Genomic DNA, 16,233 nt, shown 5'->3' with positions numbered 1-16,233 from the left:
ATTTGCCTTTATTATAAATGACTACATACTGTAATGGGAATTCCTTTGCCTTAGTTCAATGAGCTTAATCCTCCTGTTAACACTTTCATGTTGCATTTTTTAAGTCTGTTGTCTTCACCAGTCTTGCACTTTACTTTTTTCCTTATTTTTCTTGTTTGATGGATGAGTGGTGTGGGCTGTCTGAGTACGGGAGCATGAGGGAATCTGATTCATTCCTACCTCCCTGTAGCCAGTTGGACTTGTGGCTTAATGAAACCATCAAATCGTTGGTGTGGTTCCAATAGAAAGCATTCGATTGCTCTGACTTACATTGACAACATACCACAAAGATGTTATTTTTTATGTCTGTAATTCAGAGATAATTTCAAACTAAATCACTGTTCAGAAAAATAATGACAAAAGCAAAACACCAGACAGTCTGGTGCATGATGGGGCTTATACTCGATTCCATTAAATGTTGGAAAGGAGAAATTCCCTGCTGGTCGCATACAATTACAGTATTAGTATGTTCAACTCAGATATGAAAGAAGAAATAAATGAAATATTGATGCATGTCAGTTGTGATTTAACCAAAGTCAATGTTTTCACACCACCACTAATATTAAAGTGTGTCAGGGCTGGTGCCAAATAACAGTGTTTCTATAATGTAATTTCCACTCAACCCTACATGAATCCATCCGTCCATCTTAACAGCTTGTCCACTCAAGGGTCACAGGAGGGCTGGAGCCTATCCCAGCTGTCATCATGCGAGAGGCGGGGTACACACTGGTCTTTAGGGGTAGGAGGAAGCCGGAGTACCCGGAGAGAACATGCAAACTCCACACAGAAAGGCACCCTGCCAACCTGAGGATTCTAACCAGGGTCCTCCTGGCTGTGAGGCGACAGTGCTAACCACTACACCACTGTGGCGCCCCTTGCATGAATCTCCATTTATCTCTATATGTACTGAAGCCTCAGCATCTGACAGTGGACAGGCGGCTGCATGGTGTAGTGGTAATATCACTGCCCTTTATACGTTCAGCCTTGTACCTTGAACCCCTGTAAGTTGCTTTGAATAAAAGTGAACTGCCAAATGACTAAATGTAAATGCAAATGTCGACACCTTCCTTGAAAGTGCAACGACATCTAAGCATATCTTCAGCAATTCTTCAAAGGTTTGTCTGGTTAGACAGGAATAAAAACACTAAAGTGCACTTATAAGGTGGCACACTGCTTGTTTGTCATTTTTAGCTGTTTCTATGCTGAAACATCCTCTAAATCCAGCTTGTAATTTCACGTTCTTTCATTCCACTGTTCTGCTAGGAAGGAGACATTTGCATTTTTGTGACATCGCTAGCAGAAAGCATCATCTCTGTCTAAATGTGTGATGGGGAATACTCTGGGTGACTGCAGTCTCTGAACCTCCATTTCCATGTTGACTGCTTTCATCCTATGAAATTGTTAAACGTCAGAAAGCAGTAAGTGAATGGCTATACATGGTGCAATCGGGACTTCATACTACGAGTATTACGCAAAGCACCTGGGGGACTTGGAGTGTGATACTTTTATTTCACGGCTTGGAGTAAGATATAAAACCCTACAAATTACAGCAGACTACAAACCAGTGGGAGAACCACCTGAGATAATGGACTTTGATGCTGCGACTTTCTCCTCTGCCTCCAGCAGCCATCCATCAGCAGAGATTCAAAAGAAATCTGAAACCCAGAATTTCTCTTCCTGTTACCAGAGAGCACTATACACACACTCCAATGTGCGTCTTCATCTAAATATGTAAATATAAATACTAGATGCAGCATGTAAAACAAAAAAAGAACAATTTACTGTACGTACAGTATAGATGTTTCTAATCTTGGATTGATGTCCACAGAATTATGGTCTTTGTGCCAGAAGAAGATAAAATACATGTAAAATAACAACTAATGGTTATTTTTCTGTAACTAAGTTATGTTTTGCTTGGGCCACCTGACCTCCTACCAAATCATTTGATATAATTAAATATCTGATATTATAAATAACGTTTCTTAACTAAAATTTGAACTATGTCCTGTACTGTAAACACACACACACACACACACACACACACACACACACAGTTTTGCACTTATATTTCATATTTTTTTTGTGCTGGGTTTTTTCCAATGTAGACTTCAACAATGGTTCCATTCATTTGTGCCAATCATGTCAAGTCAACCCAACAACAACACGACAGTGTGACAGTGAGCCTGTTTGCACAAAGCCAGGACCCCGAAACTGAAACAACTTAATGGATCAGCCAACAATATTTTTAATATTTACACATTTGCTTTTGAAATGTCGAAATGTCTTTAATGAACAAATCCTCTTTGCATCATTACGACGTAGATTTTTTTTCTGTTTCTTTGTTGTTTTAAAAGTTACTTTAGTTGAACTAAAAGTTTTAACTGTGATGTTTTAACTAGAGTTGTTCAGATTGATTTTAAAACTATAGCTAGTTGCTGATTTATTTTCTGTTGCTGTGCCACTGTACTGTATTCTGTATACATAAAACAAACTAATCTATAGACCACACATAAAAATGTATTTTATTTAGTGTATTAACAAACTGTATTATACATTTTATAGACAGTGTTTTTGTAATTTTTGTTTCACAAACAACAGCATTATAAAAATAAAAGCACATGTAACATATATTGTGATCATGGTGTCTTTTTCTGGAGTAATACAGCATCTGTTTAATCACTTTATTTGATTTACTGTTTTCTTACAAAAACTTTGTAGTAGAGTTAAAAAAAAAAAAGGAGTGAGCTTGTTGCAGTGCAGAAAGCTAAACAGAAAGGTGCCTCTCATGTCCCAAGTTAAAGAAAACAGCTGTGATAAAAAACATATTTACGTTTCTTTTTTGCACCAGAAAAATGAATGTAATGAGAAAAATACAGACCAACAGAAAAACATGGTGGTGTTGAATTGTTTATGTGTGTGAGATGATAACATTGCTTGGGTAATACTTCATCAGCAAAAGCTTTTGTTCATTTATGTGAGTGATTGAACTTGTGCAGTCTACAAATGTTAGCACATTGGCAACATATCAGTCATGGCAGAGTTTTAAATTTATATTATTAACTGTCAAAGTTATTATTTTTATCAGGAGAAAAAGAAAGATATGAGGCAAGTTTGGTGAAATCCACCTTAATTCTACAATGTTGTACAAATTTATACGAAAAGCTGACATAAGAATCTCAAATGCACTCTTGAGATCCATGACGACAACAAAAATGTCCCCCAAATGTCCCTTGCGTGACTCCAAAATTGCTCTTAACCATAATCAGGCCTGTGTGATAACTGCTGTGCCGTCTGTGCAACTGGCCGCCTGCCGACTTATTAGCTACATAATTTGGTTGTTTCATATTCCATTGAGTTGGGCTGCTTGGCACTGAAAGTCTGCAGCGCTGCCTGGATCCTGGCAACGTCTGTGGTAGACAGTTTCAGCCGGTGACGCAGCAGACACGAGAAGAGGTCCAGAGGCTGAGCTCCAGGCGGGGAAAGCCTGTTGACCCGGTCCCGGATCTCTAGCAGCTGCAGCAGGGCTGAGTCCTGCGATCCCTGAGTATATGGATAGTCCAGCTGTAAAATCAAGTCCTGGATCGCTTCCGGGTCAAAGTGCATACTATAGCCATATACCTGGATGCTATTGATCTTCATGTACCCTAGATTCCGTCCTGGTTCCAGGTACTCCAGCGGCTCGTAATATACAGTTCCATTCCCGTTACTTGAGGGCCCTCTGATCCGGCTCCGCAGATAAAAGTGGACAGTTTCAAAAAATGTTTTCCACTTGTTGCCCAAAGTCAAAGTCCAGTTATAACAGTCATAGGGAAGGTCCAATTTAGTCCTCTCCCAGTCTGGGTAGTTGTTCTGGTCAATGGGCATGATCCAACTCTCTGAATGGCTCCCCCCAAATGGATTGATATAGACTGACAGCATGGGGTCCAGAGTGGTGTTCTTGGTAAGGCAGATCTGTAGAGACATCCCCAGGAGCATGTGGACATGATTTGACTTGTATTTATTACTTTTCAGCGTCAGCAGCATCCTCTTCCTCCACGATGGGTCAAACCAGTTGTTCAGTCTGACGTCGTTGCTGACAAAGATCCCATGAATGCTTATGCGGTTATCACGTTTCTGCAGAAGGTAGCGCAACTCCAGGTCCTGCAGGTCTGTCTCGAAACCAATGTAGTGGTCAGTGGAGTCGGGCACTTCGTTGCGGCACACACCCTGGCTAAGCATGTAACCCTGGTTGCAGGTTGCACAGCGGGAGCGGTTCTCATATGAGCAAGAGGCACAGGAGGTGCCCTCACCCACTGTGCAAGGAATCACGCCCTGGCAGGGGGGGTGCTCGTAGGGGCAGGAGCAGCTCCGAGTTTCCTCTAGATAGGAGCCGATGTGGTTGTTCTCACTGCAGTACATGATAGAAAGGATGTAGTTCATCCAGTAGCTGAAAGGCCTGTGACAGAGATAGAGGAGTCCGTCAGATTAATGTAGAAATAAATACAGTACATATATCTAATAACATTACAAATATTATGTAAATGTAGTTTTTGCAAAAAAATAATGTTACTATGCTAAATATTCTTTTGAATTAATTAATGAAGTAAGATACAAAATGGTGGTTCAGGTGGATGGTGGGAGTACAGAGCGCACACACGCACACACACACACACACACACACGACAGCTACCACACACACACACACACACGACAGCATGATGTACTACAACACTGGATATTTTGATGGAAAACAAATTCTGTTTAGGAACATTTTCTTGATTTGTTCAATATCAACACATTTGCAACTTGCCATTTAGGTTAATTATGTATATTCTCATTATGCTAATAGACAATGTAATCCACTGGTAATTATTTCCTCCACAGAAGATGTAAATGTTTATGGTTTAACAGTCCTCCACAGCTCTACATCACTTCATTTTCCCAACTCTGCAAAGTAAGTCCTGAATTTAAGCAATCCACTTAAATCCCTGAACATTCGATCCCCTGAAAACACCTACAAAATGTTTTATTTATTCTCAGACACAGGCTGTAATGTTAAATCAAAATTCCACACAATGTTTTTTAACAGAGGAGCAGATGGACTGCATGACAAGACTATAATATTATAAATTAGTATTTTACTTTCTTCGTTTAACATCTGTTACATACTTTTGTTTTCTAGCAGAGGTTGCAGTCTGGTTATTGTGGTCGTGGGCAGCTACTAAATTAATTTAAGGAAAACAGTGGTGCACGTATAAATAAACTTGCTGTTTGGGAATTTTAACATTAATGATGAATATTAGATTAAAGTCATGTAAGGTCAGCCAACAAACCGGGTTTAGAGCAGACACAGTATACAAGGCATATTTTGGCGTTTTAACCTGGTGGTAGACCTTTATTTTGTTCTGCACAGGAACAAATGCTGTGACAGTGTTTATTGCTGTTCCTTAAAAATTTGATGTGACTCTATGATAAATGCTGGATGAATACGCTTGTACACAGAGCCACTGTCGAACGAGAGCAGATTAAAGTGGCAATACATTTAAAACAAACCCTTATTTCCCAAACTCAGTTGATGAAGACTTTGATACTTTGGACATGAAGCTTTCTGATGGAAACTGTGCATTAAAACATTGAAGATGAAGAATTCTTTAAAAACCCATCAAACTAAATCTGTCCATTTTCATTCGATCCGATGCAGCATGTATATTAAAATGCGGTTTGGTTTGGTTTGAGCAGCCGCATGGCCCGCTGTGGTTCTGTGTTACTGTCACACCCCCATCAAAGTTTAGTAAACATAAAGTATAATTGTGCACAGTGGTGTTACACTTGGTGATGACTCGACACAGAGTTGACCTTTCCTTTCAAAGCAGAAGCATTGCACCAAGACGTTTTCAGTGCCTCGCGTCACCATGCAACAAATAAAGTACATATACTTCTCATTTGGTTTGTTCGGAGCTGCAGTATCACATTTCATGAAATAAGCTTTCTATAAAATAATAATTATAGGATGAGTATTTAATCAGTGTTTCATCAGATGAATTTCACACAGTCAAATGCAATATTAATTATTTGGCCAGCAGACATACACAGCCATATACAATTACTTCATATTGATTCATTTTGTGCTTATGAAAACGTTGATTTATCTACTAGTTGTGCAGCTACAGCCCATCCTCTCATGTGCAGTCATATTCTCCCACTTTGTCAAGCCCTTTGGCATCTGGCACTGACACTAAAAGGTACCCCTTGGCTTTGGTTTGAGATGCATCCAGAGCAATTCATCCAGCCATGTCCAGCCACAACAGAGCTTTGACACTAGTATCCTCTCATTGGGAAAATCAATAGTCCCAGGCATTACTGTGGCAATTAATGCCAAAACCACATTTTCATATTTAAAGTTAATATTCATCTCCTGCCTTTTCTCTGATATGCGATTAATTACATACATACAGTATCATTAACTTTGACAGATGTAGACACCGTGGTTTAAACTCTGCACTGTAGCTACAACAGGGGCCTTTAGTCATTTCAAGCCACTTCAAGGGCCACAATGCTACTGTTAGGGCACAGCAAACAGTATGTGATGGTTAAGGTAAAATGCATACAAGCAAAGAAAGATTTTCACAGTATTTCTGCATGATGTTAAGCTTCTAACACCTTTATGGTGTCCTTAATTACATAGTGGAGAATTTGACAACATAAATTCATTTTAAGAGTGTGAAAACAGAAGAAATGCTAGAAATACTTTTCATTCCACCGCAACCAAATAAGCCTGCACAGGGCTGTTTATGATAAAGCCACTAATGTAAATCTGTGAAAGTGTGATTTTTCTTTACTTGTATTACACCTTTTTTTCTTGCAAAGTACTGTACCCCATCACTCAATAAACATGTACAGTATACTAGTACAAAGGAAATCCATAAATAAATAAATAAATCTATAAAAAAAAAAGAGTCTATAGAAAACTTCAGCTGTACTGTTTGTCAGTTACAAGCCAGTTTTTTCAGAAGTGCTTTGAACCAGCAAGACATCATCACAGCCAGTGTGTGTAGCAGAGTGTGACGTGGAGGAAAAAGGAAAGGAGCAAAATACATTTTCTCAAATCATCAAATTTAAAAAGACAGTCGATATAATGTGTTAACAGTACCCAGCTTGTCTGAAACTCATCAGTTGGAGTCAGTTGTGCATATCTCACCTCCAGAGTGGAGGCTGTGCACAGCAAGAGAGAGGAAGCTGTTCTGCCATCATAAAGCGCATTGTGTCAGCAGGACATGTAAACTGTCATGGAGACGCAGTGTGCAGTACGGGCCAAAGAGAAGCTGGGTGTTCACTCTGCAATCTGTTCATGTCTGTCAGCTCATTTCACGCAGATCAGTGCCACACACCGACTTCCTCCTTCTGCCATGGATTCAATTTTCACTAGTGAGCCAAACTTTGTTCTCCACAGAAGATGCATTACATTTCAGCCATTAAGAGTGACATTTATTTACTTGGTAATTTCAGAAAAGAGAGAAAAAAAAAAAAGCACATCTGTTCTATTCTGTGTGGCTTCATCACTACTGTCCTGACACCTCTTGTATTCTCCAACAGTGGAGATGAAAAGTCCCCAAAAACATGGTGTCCTCATCTCCAATGACTGTACTAGAAAGTTACAAAAGAAACTCCAAAATGGATCTGCAGCGTTAAATTACAAAGCACGTAATTTCCTTCATCTGACAAAGACCACGATGCTTCAGTACATGAATGATGGCAGCACAAATACATATTATACAATATTCTCTTTTGTAAAGAGGAACAAAACAAATGTATGAAATAGGTCGTGACACACATGGTTACATGAAAAGACGCTGTGGTATAGAGTGAAACACAAAAGTTGTGTATCAGCTTTGTAGTTCACTGATGAATTTAATTTGGATTGAATTTTAAAATAACACTTTATAAATGAAAATCCATTATTTTAAGGGGAGGGATAATATCTTTAATGCTACCTGCTTGGCTTTGCAGCCTGTTAATATGAACCAAAAGACTCCTCCTTCCTTCCTTCGATTTCTTGAAAACACGCTGTTTGTTGACAACACACTTATATCACAGCATGACCCTAAATGTTCACTTTAAGCATTTACTTTAATCACTCCAGCTGCATTTTATAACTGCAATCCACACATTTGTCTCAGAAACTGTCTGGGGAAAGAAAATCATGCTAAAAATCATATTGCAGAGGATGAATATTTGGTTTCCCACCTGAAATAGCTCCCAAAATAAACCTGGCTCCATCAGCTGTACAGGCATAATCATATTTCTTTTTCATAAGCTTGGGATATGAAGACTATATGACTGAATTATTGTGAGAGAAACACAAAAATAGCTTGTATGACTGCCACTGAGGAGACATTTTTTGTGTACGACTCCATCACAGGCTATTTATCCAAAAGAAAAATCTCCCGAACGCAGCATCTTTCTTTAAACACTGCACACTTTAATTTCACAGCAGGATAGCTTTGATTTCCTCGATGTAAAGAAGACCTGGGCTGGGAGTGCAGCCAAGTCAGCAGGTGTGACACTATACATGTAGCTCACTTCAGTGGGACCTCAGTTGAATATCAAGGTGATAATATATTGTGTACATTATTAGCATAATGCCTAGTTCAGGGGATACAAAGTGGTGCTCACAGTGTGGGCCAAAGAAAATAAATGAGCAGTGCCGTTTGGTTTGCCTAGAAAGACTTGATGTGGCTGCAGGCTTTGGACTTTTTGCTTATTTTCACATATGCATGCACATGCACGCAAGTAAACGTTTGTGCGCACACGCACTCACACACACACACACACACACACACACACACACACACTTCCACATCTGTGTTAACAGAAAGGTCAGCAGGAATACTCATCAGTTTCTCACCTCTCCCTCAGCATTGTAATTTTAGGCTGCGTTCGACACCTCTTGCTGAGGGTGAAAAGCTTGTTGACAATGCGTCGCGCTTTGCTCAGGAGCTGCTGGGTGCTGAGCTCTAGCTGTCTGTAGCGCTGATGTACCGTCGGATCCATCTTCCAGAAGTACTGGATGGCGGACGTGTTCAGAGCGTAGAATGTGGGAAGCCTTCGAACAAAATTCTGAAACTCATCTGGAAGACAGAGAGAGACACGTGAGAGGAGAGCAGAGTTATCTTTTTGTTCTCTAACACAGGGCAAACCAGCTCTCTCACTTCCTTCCAACTATATTTGGCTAATTTAGTCAGCCCAAATGAGATAAATCACTTTGCAGAGGCCACATGGATTCAAAAGCTGCAGGGCAAACTGGAAGTGATATTGTTTGACACATATGCTAATGGAAAAAGGCACAGCTAAATATGGGGTTGTGTTAAGATTTCTTTTCCCTTTCATTAATAAACAGCCGGCAGCTTTTTCCAGGACTAATACTGTGGGTCTGTCTATGAGAAAAATAGCATGGACACATGAACACAGAAGATCATATCTGCCAACCTGTCTATAGCACACACAAGGCGCAGTATTCACATTTCCAAAGTATTCAATAACAATATCTTCATTATTCTAATCATAACTGGTTGTATGGAAAATCAATGCTTGTGCACTGCTGCTGAGAAAATGACCACACTACTGTTTGTAATTAGTTTGTATTATCTTGATAATACTGCACCTGATTAGAAAACCATTTAAGTGTCAATGGCTTCCCTGGTGATTATGCAAGGTGTACTGAATGTTCCTGTGAAATTAATAAGTTGATTAAACAACTTGTAATAAAATATATTAACGGCCTACACTTTTAAATGAGAGATATTCTCCTGAGGAGACAGTGCAGCCGCAGTGTTTGTTCATTTAATTCCTCATGTTAAGTAAAGACTGTTGATATTGGCAAATATCCTTAGTGCTACATTATATAAGTGGTCCAGAGGCCTTTATTCCTTATTAATATACAGTATTTTATTTAATTTTTAATGTAGGTTTTACATTTTTTACTCAGAGACTTGAGCCGTCTTCAGTCACTGCGTACTAGCAAACATACAATAAGACGATGTAGGTGTGACTATGCCCCCCAGTGCAACACTGGTGTGTTTTTTATGGTTTTTGAACATTAGAGCTCTCTGGCACCGAATAGGATGGTGGATGCACGGATGGTCTCTCCTAGCATGACCCATTTAGTTATTGTCTTTGGTTTTCCCATGCAAACTTGTTAACAAGAAGAAAAATACAGATTTTAACATGTTTTGGTCTTTTTTTATGTTCTTTCATCGTTTTCTTTTGTGTTCTGCTAAATCTTTGTTTCAAATCTTCAGAATAAATCCTCAACTTGTGAATTTACAGTCTACACAGATTTCTTCCTTTATCTTGATTCGTAGAAGTACCTCTCACAAATTCCCTCAAATGTGAACATGAGCTTTTGTAAAACTGCAAAAACAACAGTAGAAGAAACACAGATCTTCAGCTGCTAACAGGGCCAAAAGAAAGCTTAATCGTTTTGTCCTTTATCTGTGTAGCATGGCAGGAGGCTTCACTCCAACCAGTTGTATTTATAAGGTTGACCCCACCCACCATCCTCTCACAGCTGCAGGCTGTCAGTCATTAGGTGATCCAATTAGGTGATAAAAAACAGCCAAGTCAAGTTCAGTACATCATCAAGACAAATCAAACAGATACAGAACTGGAGGCAATCTACCTAATAATCATAGATGATAATAATGATGAGAAGGAAAAGGTAATCTCAAGGGCACTGCAAAAAACAATACAACATAAACTCAAGTTAATCTCACAACTACAAGAGTTTGATTTATCTGTTTGGACACGTCTCTCCTGTAAAAGTGCACAGTATCTTTGGAAAATACAAAGTAAATGAATAAAATATGACACAGTGATTAATTAATTCCTGTACATGAAACAGCAACTAAACCTGTTTAGGAAATAAAGTTTCCTGTGGAAGGTAGCAAGCATTGCTGCTGAATAGACTATTACTGAGGCAACAATCCTTCATCCCCAGGAACCCACTCTCTACCCACCATTATTATCTTGTCAGCCACTGAACCCAGGAAGCTAACAGCGCTTCTGTTTTGTATGATTTTAAAAATAGTCGGCACTGTCAGATTTGGAGGAATATAAGACACCGTGTGGGCATAATTAAAAATGATATATGTGGGTTGGAGCAATGATGTGTATCAAGAGGCTTATTTGGCAAAATCATCCTAAATTTCTAAATATACATTTACAATTAATGCCCAATGTGTCTTAGTAGCTGGTTTAACACAAATATCCCAATTAAAGCAAAAATAATTAAATCAGATCAGTACCTATTGTAGCTCCATGCCTTGGTACACATTGTACCTTCTGTCTCTGTGAAGACCTTTTTGAAAATGTGACATGTAAGGCTAAACATACTGCATTAAGAATTACATTGCTATAGAATCCATGGTTAATGGGTAATTAAAATACAACACAGTGGAAGGTGGAAGCAAATCATTCTTACCACCAGCTGAGTGTGGAAGCCTCTTCCAGCAATCCGAGTCATGCTTATTAATTTCTCTAGTACTGATGATAGTTGTTCTCTCTTGGATCAAGTATAAAAGTGGATCCCCAGGGGTTTCAAGGGAACCTACTTATATTTCTTTATTTAATACTCTGCAAACTGCAGTTCTCAGGGCACCTTGCTGCTGAAGTTATTGCCAGCTGTCCGCTAATCAAGTTGCCCTTAGTACAGAAGCATGTAGCCAGTAATAGCACTCACAGACAGCATGGTGCAAAAGAACAGCTTAAGGCAGGGCTGGAAATGACTGAAACAGCGACAGTAGATGCCCTCGGAGCCTGTAGATGTAGATCACAGTTTAATGGCGGGGAGAGAAACAGAGCTATGTTGGGAGATATTCTAAAATATGTAATACACAACACCGTGAGGGCACAACATATGGGCTAATTGTCAGCATGTGTGCCAGACAGTGCACCTATTAATTAATGAAAACACCTGGCAAAAAGCTTGTTTGAAACTCACGCTAATGCCCTGCTCACACCCGAAACTGAAAGTGCAAAGGTTAGCTGATGTCTGATGTGCATGTTTCTGTCATGTTAACAAGTTGACAATAAATTAAACTAGCTAATAGAAACTGATTAAAACAGATACAACTGCACTGCTATGTATAAAATCACAGCTTACATCACATGCTGCACATTACAGCAACTCTAACCTAGTTGTTTCTGGGGCATAACAGCTCCTCCTACACTAGTGAAAACCCGAATTTGTCTGAATAACTGTTGACCCAGTCACGTTCCGCTAAATGCTGCCCTTTTATTTTGTGGACGCTATTTTAGCACCATGTAATTTCCCTATGTAGACAGGCTCATATGGCAGCAAAAGGCCATTGTTTGAAGGTCAGAGAAGAGTGTTGGTTGTTTTGACAACGCACAATGTGAGATGACAGATTTGTCAACCGCTAGAGAACTTCCTGCCATTTCTTCTGAGTCGGCTATGCTTGTAATATGTCCAGGGAAATGTTGCAGTTTACTTTATGACAGTATTGGTCCTACAATATTTGTGCAGCTATGTGATGAAGAACCTAATTTATCAATTATGATTTTATGGTTTGAATGATGGTTTTCTTTGTTTTTATATATCACTATTGTAAAATAACACAATAGGACCATTTTAACCACTGTTCACCTCTACTGAGATGCTGATTAACATAATAGCAGCTAATGGACTTTGGTACAGTCCATAAAAACCAAGTCAATCCACTTAATAAGAACAAGATGCTCCTCTCTGTCACTCTTTATATTTTTGTAAGATACTATTTTAAAAACTGCTCCTCAGTGTACTAATGAATTCTTATTACACAGTTCTGATGTATTTGCCCCTTGTGTTCATGGCTTGTCTGTCTTTGTTTTCTTTGGCTCCTCTAACGATGTGGCGTAATGGGAGAGTCACAGCCGTCCAATGAGTGCAAAAAGGAAAACACTGACCTGACTCCTCAAAGTCTTGGTTGGCCGTGTTCCAGGAAAGTCGGATTTGCAGCAAACTGGCTTCCATAGCCCTCAGATCCACCTCAGGGCAATTACACTGTGGGTAGTCCACAGTGCACTGGCACCAGCAGTCATTGTCCCGGCACACAAACTGGCCCTCCTCATTACAGCCGATGTAGCTCAGAGCTGCCTGCACGAACCTGGCTCTCAGATACTCTGGAAGTATGGCTTGGAGGCCTGAGGCAGAGACGAAAACAGGACAAAACATGGAAATGTAACATGACTGAATGACTGAGCTGAGAGTTCTTGCAGTATAGCATAAAATATGATTTGTTTTAGTGCACTAGATCTGTAAATCACTGAAGCCTGGTATTAATTCTCTAATGCTAACACATGCTTGGCATCACTGACGATACGCTTGAAATTTTACTTTTACTTCACAATTCTGCTGCATTTGTTCTGAATCGTTACTATCTGGGAATCACGTCAGAACTCTGCAATAGATGCATGGCAAAAAAAAAAGCAAAAAAAAAAAACGATGAGTGATTGAAGCTAAATCCACTCTGACACTTTCGTACTGCAGTTATAAGCTTGCCAGAGAACAGACACTGCAACAATTCCATCAGAAATTGGGGGAGTTCAATTATGGATGACCAACCTTGCAAATGAATCTTGTTTTCAGGGCTCTGAACCAAAACGGAGCTGACAGAGTCGAGGTTGTCATAGTTACTGCATCCAAGAGGGCCCGTCCTTGTTTCGGTCACCTAAAGGGAGAAAAACAGAGGCTCGTAACAATAATCCATACTGAGAAAGAACCCACTAATGACATTAAATATAGAGGCAGCGTAAGATAAAGAAAAGGAAAGGAGCATGAAAGGAGAGGAAACATGACTAAATATCATGCAGAATAAGATTAGCAACACTCTTTCCCTTCACCGTCTCTTCTTCCGAGAAACAAAAAATATTACGCATTCTTTAGACTTCTGCAAATCATATTTAAGATAACGACTTTGTGGACTAGTGTATGGGTAATTTAGTTGTGATGAGGATCCCTGAAGTAAAGCGTAATGAGTAAATCGTGGTGTCATCTGTCAAATTCATCTCTACAATGTGTTTACCCATCATAATTCCCACTGACACCCATAACATGCTAAAATTCATTGTGTTGCTAGTGTAAGCATGTCCTATTCAATTATACATACACCTGGGGATACATGTACAGTAATTGTGTGTTGCAAACTTTTAAATGAGTCAAGCAATATTGCAGTGTAGGGTTATTATGTTTGCAGAGCTGCTGGTACATTAAAGGTTATAACATCATCGTGCAGCATGTAACAAAATTATAGTGAGAATTGTTCTGGCTCATAGACTAAAAGAACATGATTTCAAAACCTACGCACACTAGTTTTTCCCTTTTTTATTTAAAGGATATATTTTTATGCTAAGAGACACTTTGACACAAACATTTAAAACTTTCAGTGGTTTGTGATGTGCCCAAATGGTGCAACTCGTCATTTTTGGCAATGTCAGTGCACCTGTGTTGGCGTTAAAAACAGATTTGAGATTACGTTTTATTTAGGTTTGATTACTTTAATCATGATCAATCAAACCGCTTCTTTTACCTCACTTTAGAAGTTAGCACTTCACAATGGCAGACAGGTGATGGTGAGAACAGTGTAGAGCAAAAAGGGCAAAAAAAGTTTCCCAGAACAAATGTATGTAGCTGAGGGTGAGGTGTGAAGTGTCCGTGAAAGAATAAATTGCACCCCAAGTGAGCTACTGAGGGTTGTAGGATATTAAATTATTGCAGCTTGAGGGGAGAAAACACATTTAGTTAGCACAAGTTTCTCTTGTCTCAGGAGAACTCTTGTAGAAATCTAGGAAACGGTTCAGTGACATAAAGTGAGGCGCCAAACTAGTTGGCAGAAGTAGTTGGGTTGGCTGTTTTAAAGGGAAATCTATGGCCATGCTTTTTATTTAGGCATGGATCATGATGGCATTTTATGAATAAGCTGTCAAAACACGTGTTTGAACCTAATTAGCAATAGAAACTTTTTCTTTGATGCTTAGTTCAAATCATGTTAATTTGTCTGAAGATGCTGGATATGACTCGGACCAAGGACCACATACGGTACCCTGGACTGATTTTTTGTTTGTTTTGCATTTAACTGTATGGAAACGGCCTCACAGTACAGATTTGGGTCATTCAACCATATCCGAGTAAAAGAAAAACGTTGAAGACAGCTCCTTTTCTCCTTTTTGTAGCTTATATTTAGGAGGTAAATGTTGTGTTGAAGGGTGTGTGCAGTTGAGTTGTGTGTCTAAGGCACTGAGCCACTGTTTGTCTGAATGAACAGTTTGTGCAGTAAACAGCACTGTGCCGTTTCTTTTCTGGGCTGGAGAGCTGTGTGAAATAACTTCAGTTTGCTTGGTAAATTCATGAAAACAGCACCTGTGATTAGGACTCTGAGCTTCTCGCTTGCCGTTGCCAGGGGGGCACATGCTACCCAAAAATCTGACCATTGCTGCCAGCATGAGAAGGTAGCAGCACAAGGAGAGCTGACAGAAGTCATTCTTATGACTGGAGTAAAACATTAAAGTTATTATTATTTCAGACATCTAGTTGACTATTTGTCATTTCTTTGGCTGAATAAACACATTTTCTTTATACAGTTTAAAATATAAAAGGTCTTAAATTTACTTTGTGCCAAATGTGCAAACCCATGTTGGGTCCAGCATTAAAAAAGTGTGGTTGAGGTGCAACATACTGATTAACAAACAAAGTTTTAAAAGTATCCAATGCTAATGTAAAATTCAGTGGCAGCAAACATAACAGACTGTACAGGGCTACATAATGTTTCTTGAGCATCTGTTGCTGGCTTGGATTTGCTTAAGTGCAAATGGAGTGAACCTGTCCTCTCCCTGATTTTAATAAAAACACCTCTCGTGTGCCAGGACAACATGATTCTCTGGGACAAATGAAGACTTTGTAGCAGGTTCAGCAGATAACTGTGTTTATTTCTTTTACCAGTTTGGTGATCTATGAAATGTTATTGCTCATTCTCTGCTGGCTTTAATCCAAAACAATCTCAAGTATTGTAGATTAAATTAAAAAAGAGAATTCATGTGTGATTTGACAGAGTACAATAACAAAGAAGGACTAAATGCTAACTACTTTTATAGCAACTGCTTCAATCTTCTAGAGTCATTAGCCTACACTGCCATCAAAATTAATCAAAGATTCTTGCATTA

The 16,233-nt window shown here is 39.2% G+C and overlaps 1 protein-coding gene across 1 annotated transcript in view; it reads right to left on the bottom strand.

The window, feature by feature from the left end:
- Positions 1–2,564: 2,564 nt before the first annotated feature.
- Positions 2,565–16,233, bottom strand: part of LOC113152627 (BMP/retinoic acid-inducible neural-specific protein 3-like) — a 39,406-nt gene continuing 25,737 nt past the window's right edge. The window contains exons 5-8 of the mRNA XM_026345988.1: positions 13,640–13,745; positions 12,982–13,218; positions 8,924–9,146; positions 2,565–4,474 (exon numbers count right to left, since the gene is read on the bottom strand). Coding sequence (XP_026201773.1) covers positions 3,358–4,474; positions 8,924–9,146; positions 12,982–13,218; positions 13,640–13,745 — 1,683 coding nt within the window. The 3' untranslated portion in view covers positions 2,565–3,357. The remainder of the gene's footprint in view (positions 4,475–8,923; positions 9,147–12,981; positions 13,219–13,639; positions 13,746–16,233) is intronic.

Source organism: Anabas testudineus, chromosome 4, assembly GCF_900324465.2.
Source record: "Anabas testudineus chromosome 4, fAnaTes1.2, whole genome shotgun sequence".
Classification (NCBI taxonomy): domain Eukaryota; kingdom Metazoa; phylum Chordata; class Actinopteri; order Anabantiformes; family Anabantidae; genus Anabas; species Anabas testudineus.
The sequence above is the reverse complement of the archived record's forward strand: the minus strand, read 5'-3'. Positions and strand labels throughout refer to the sequence as shown.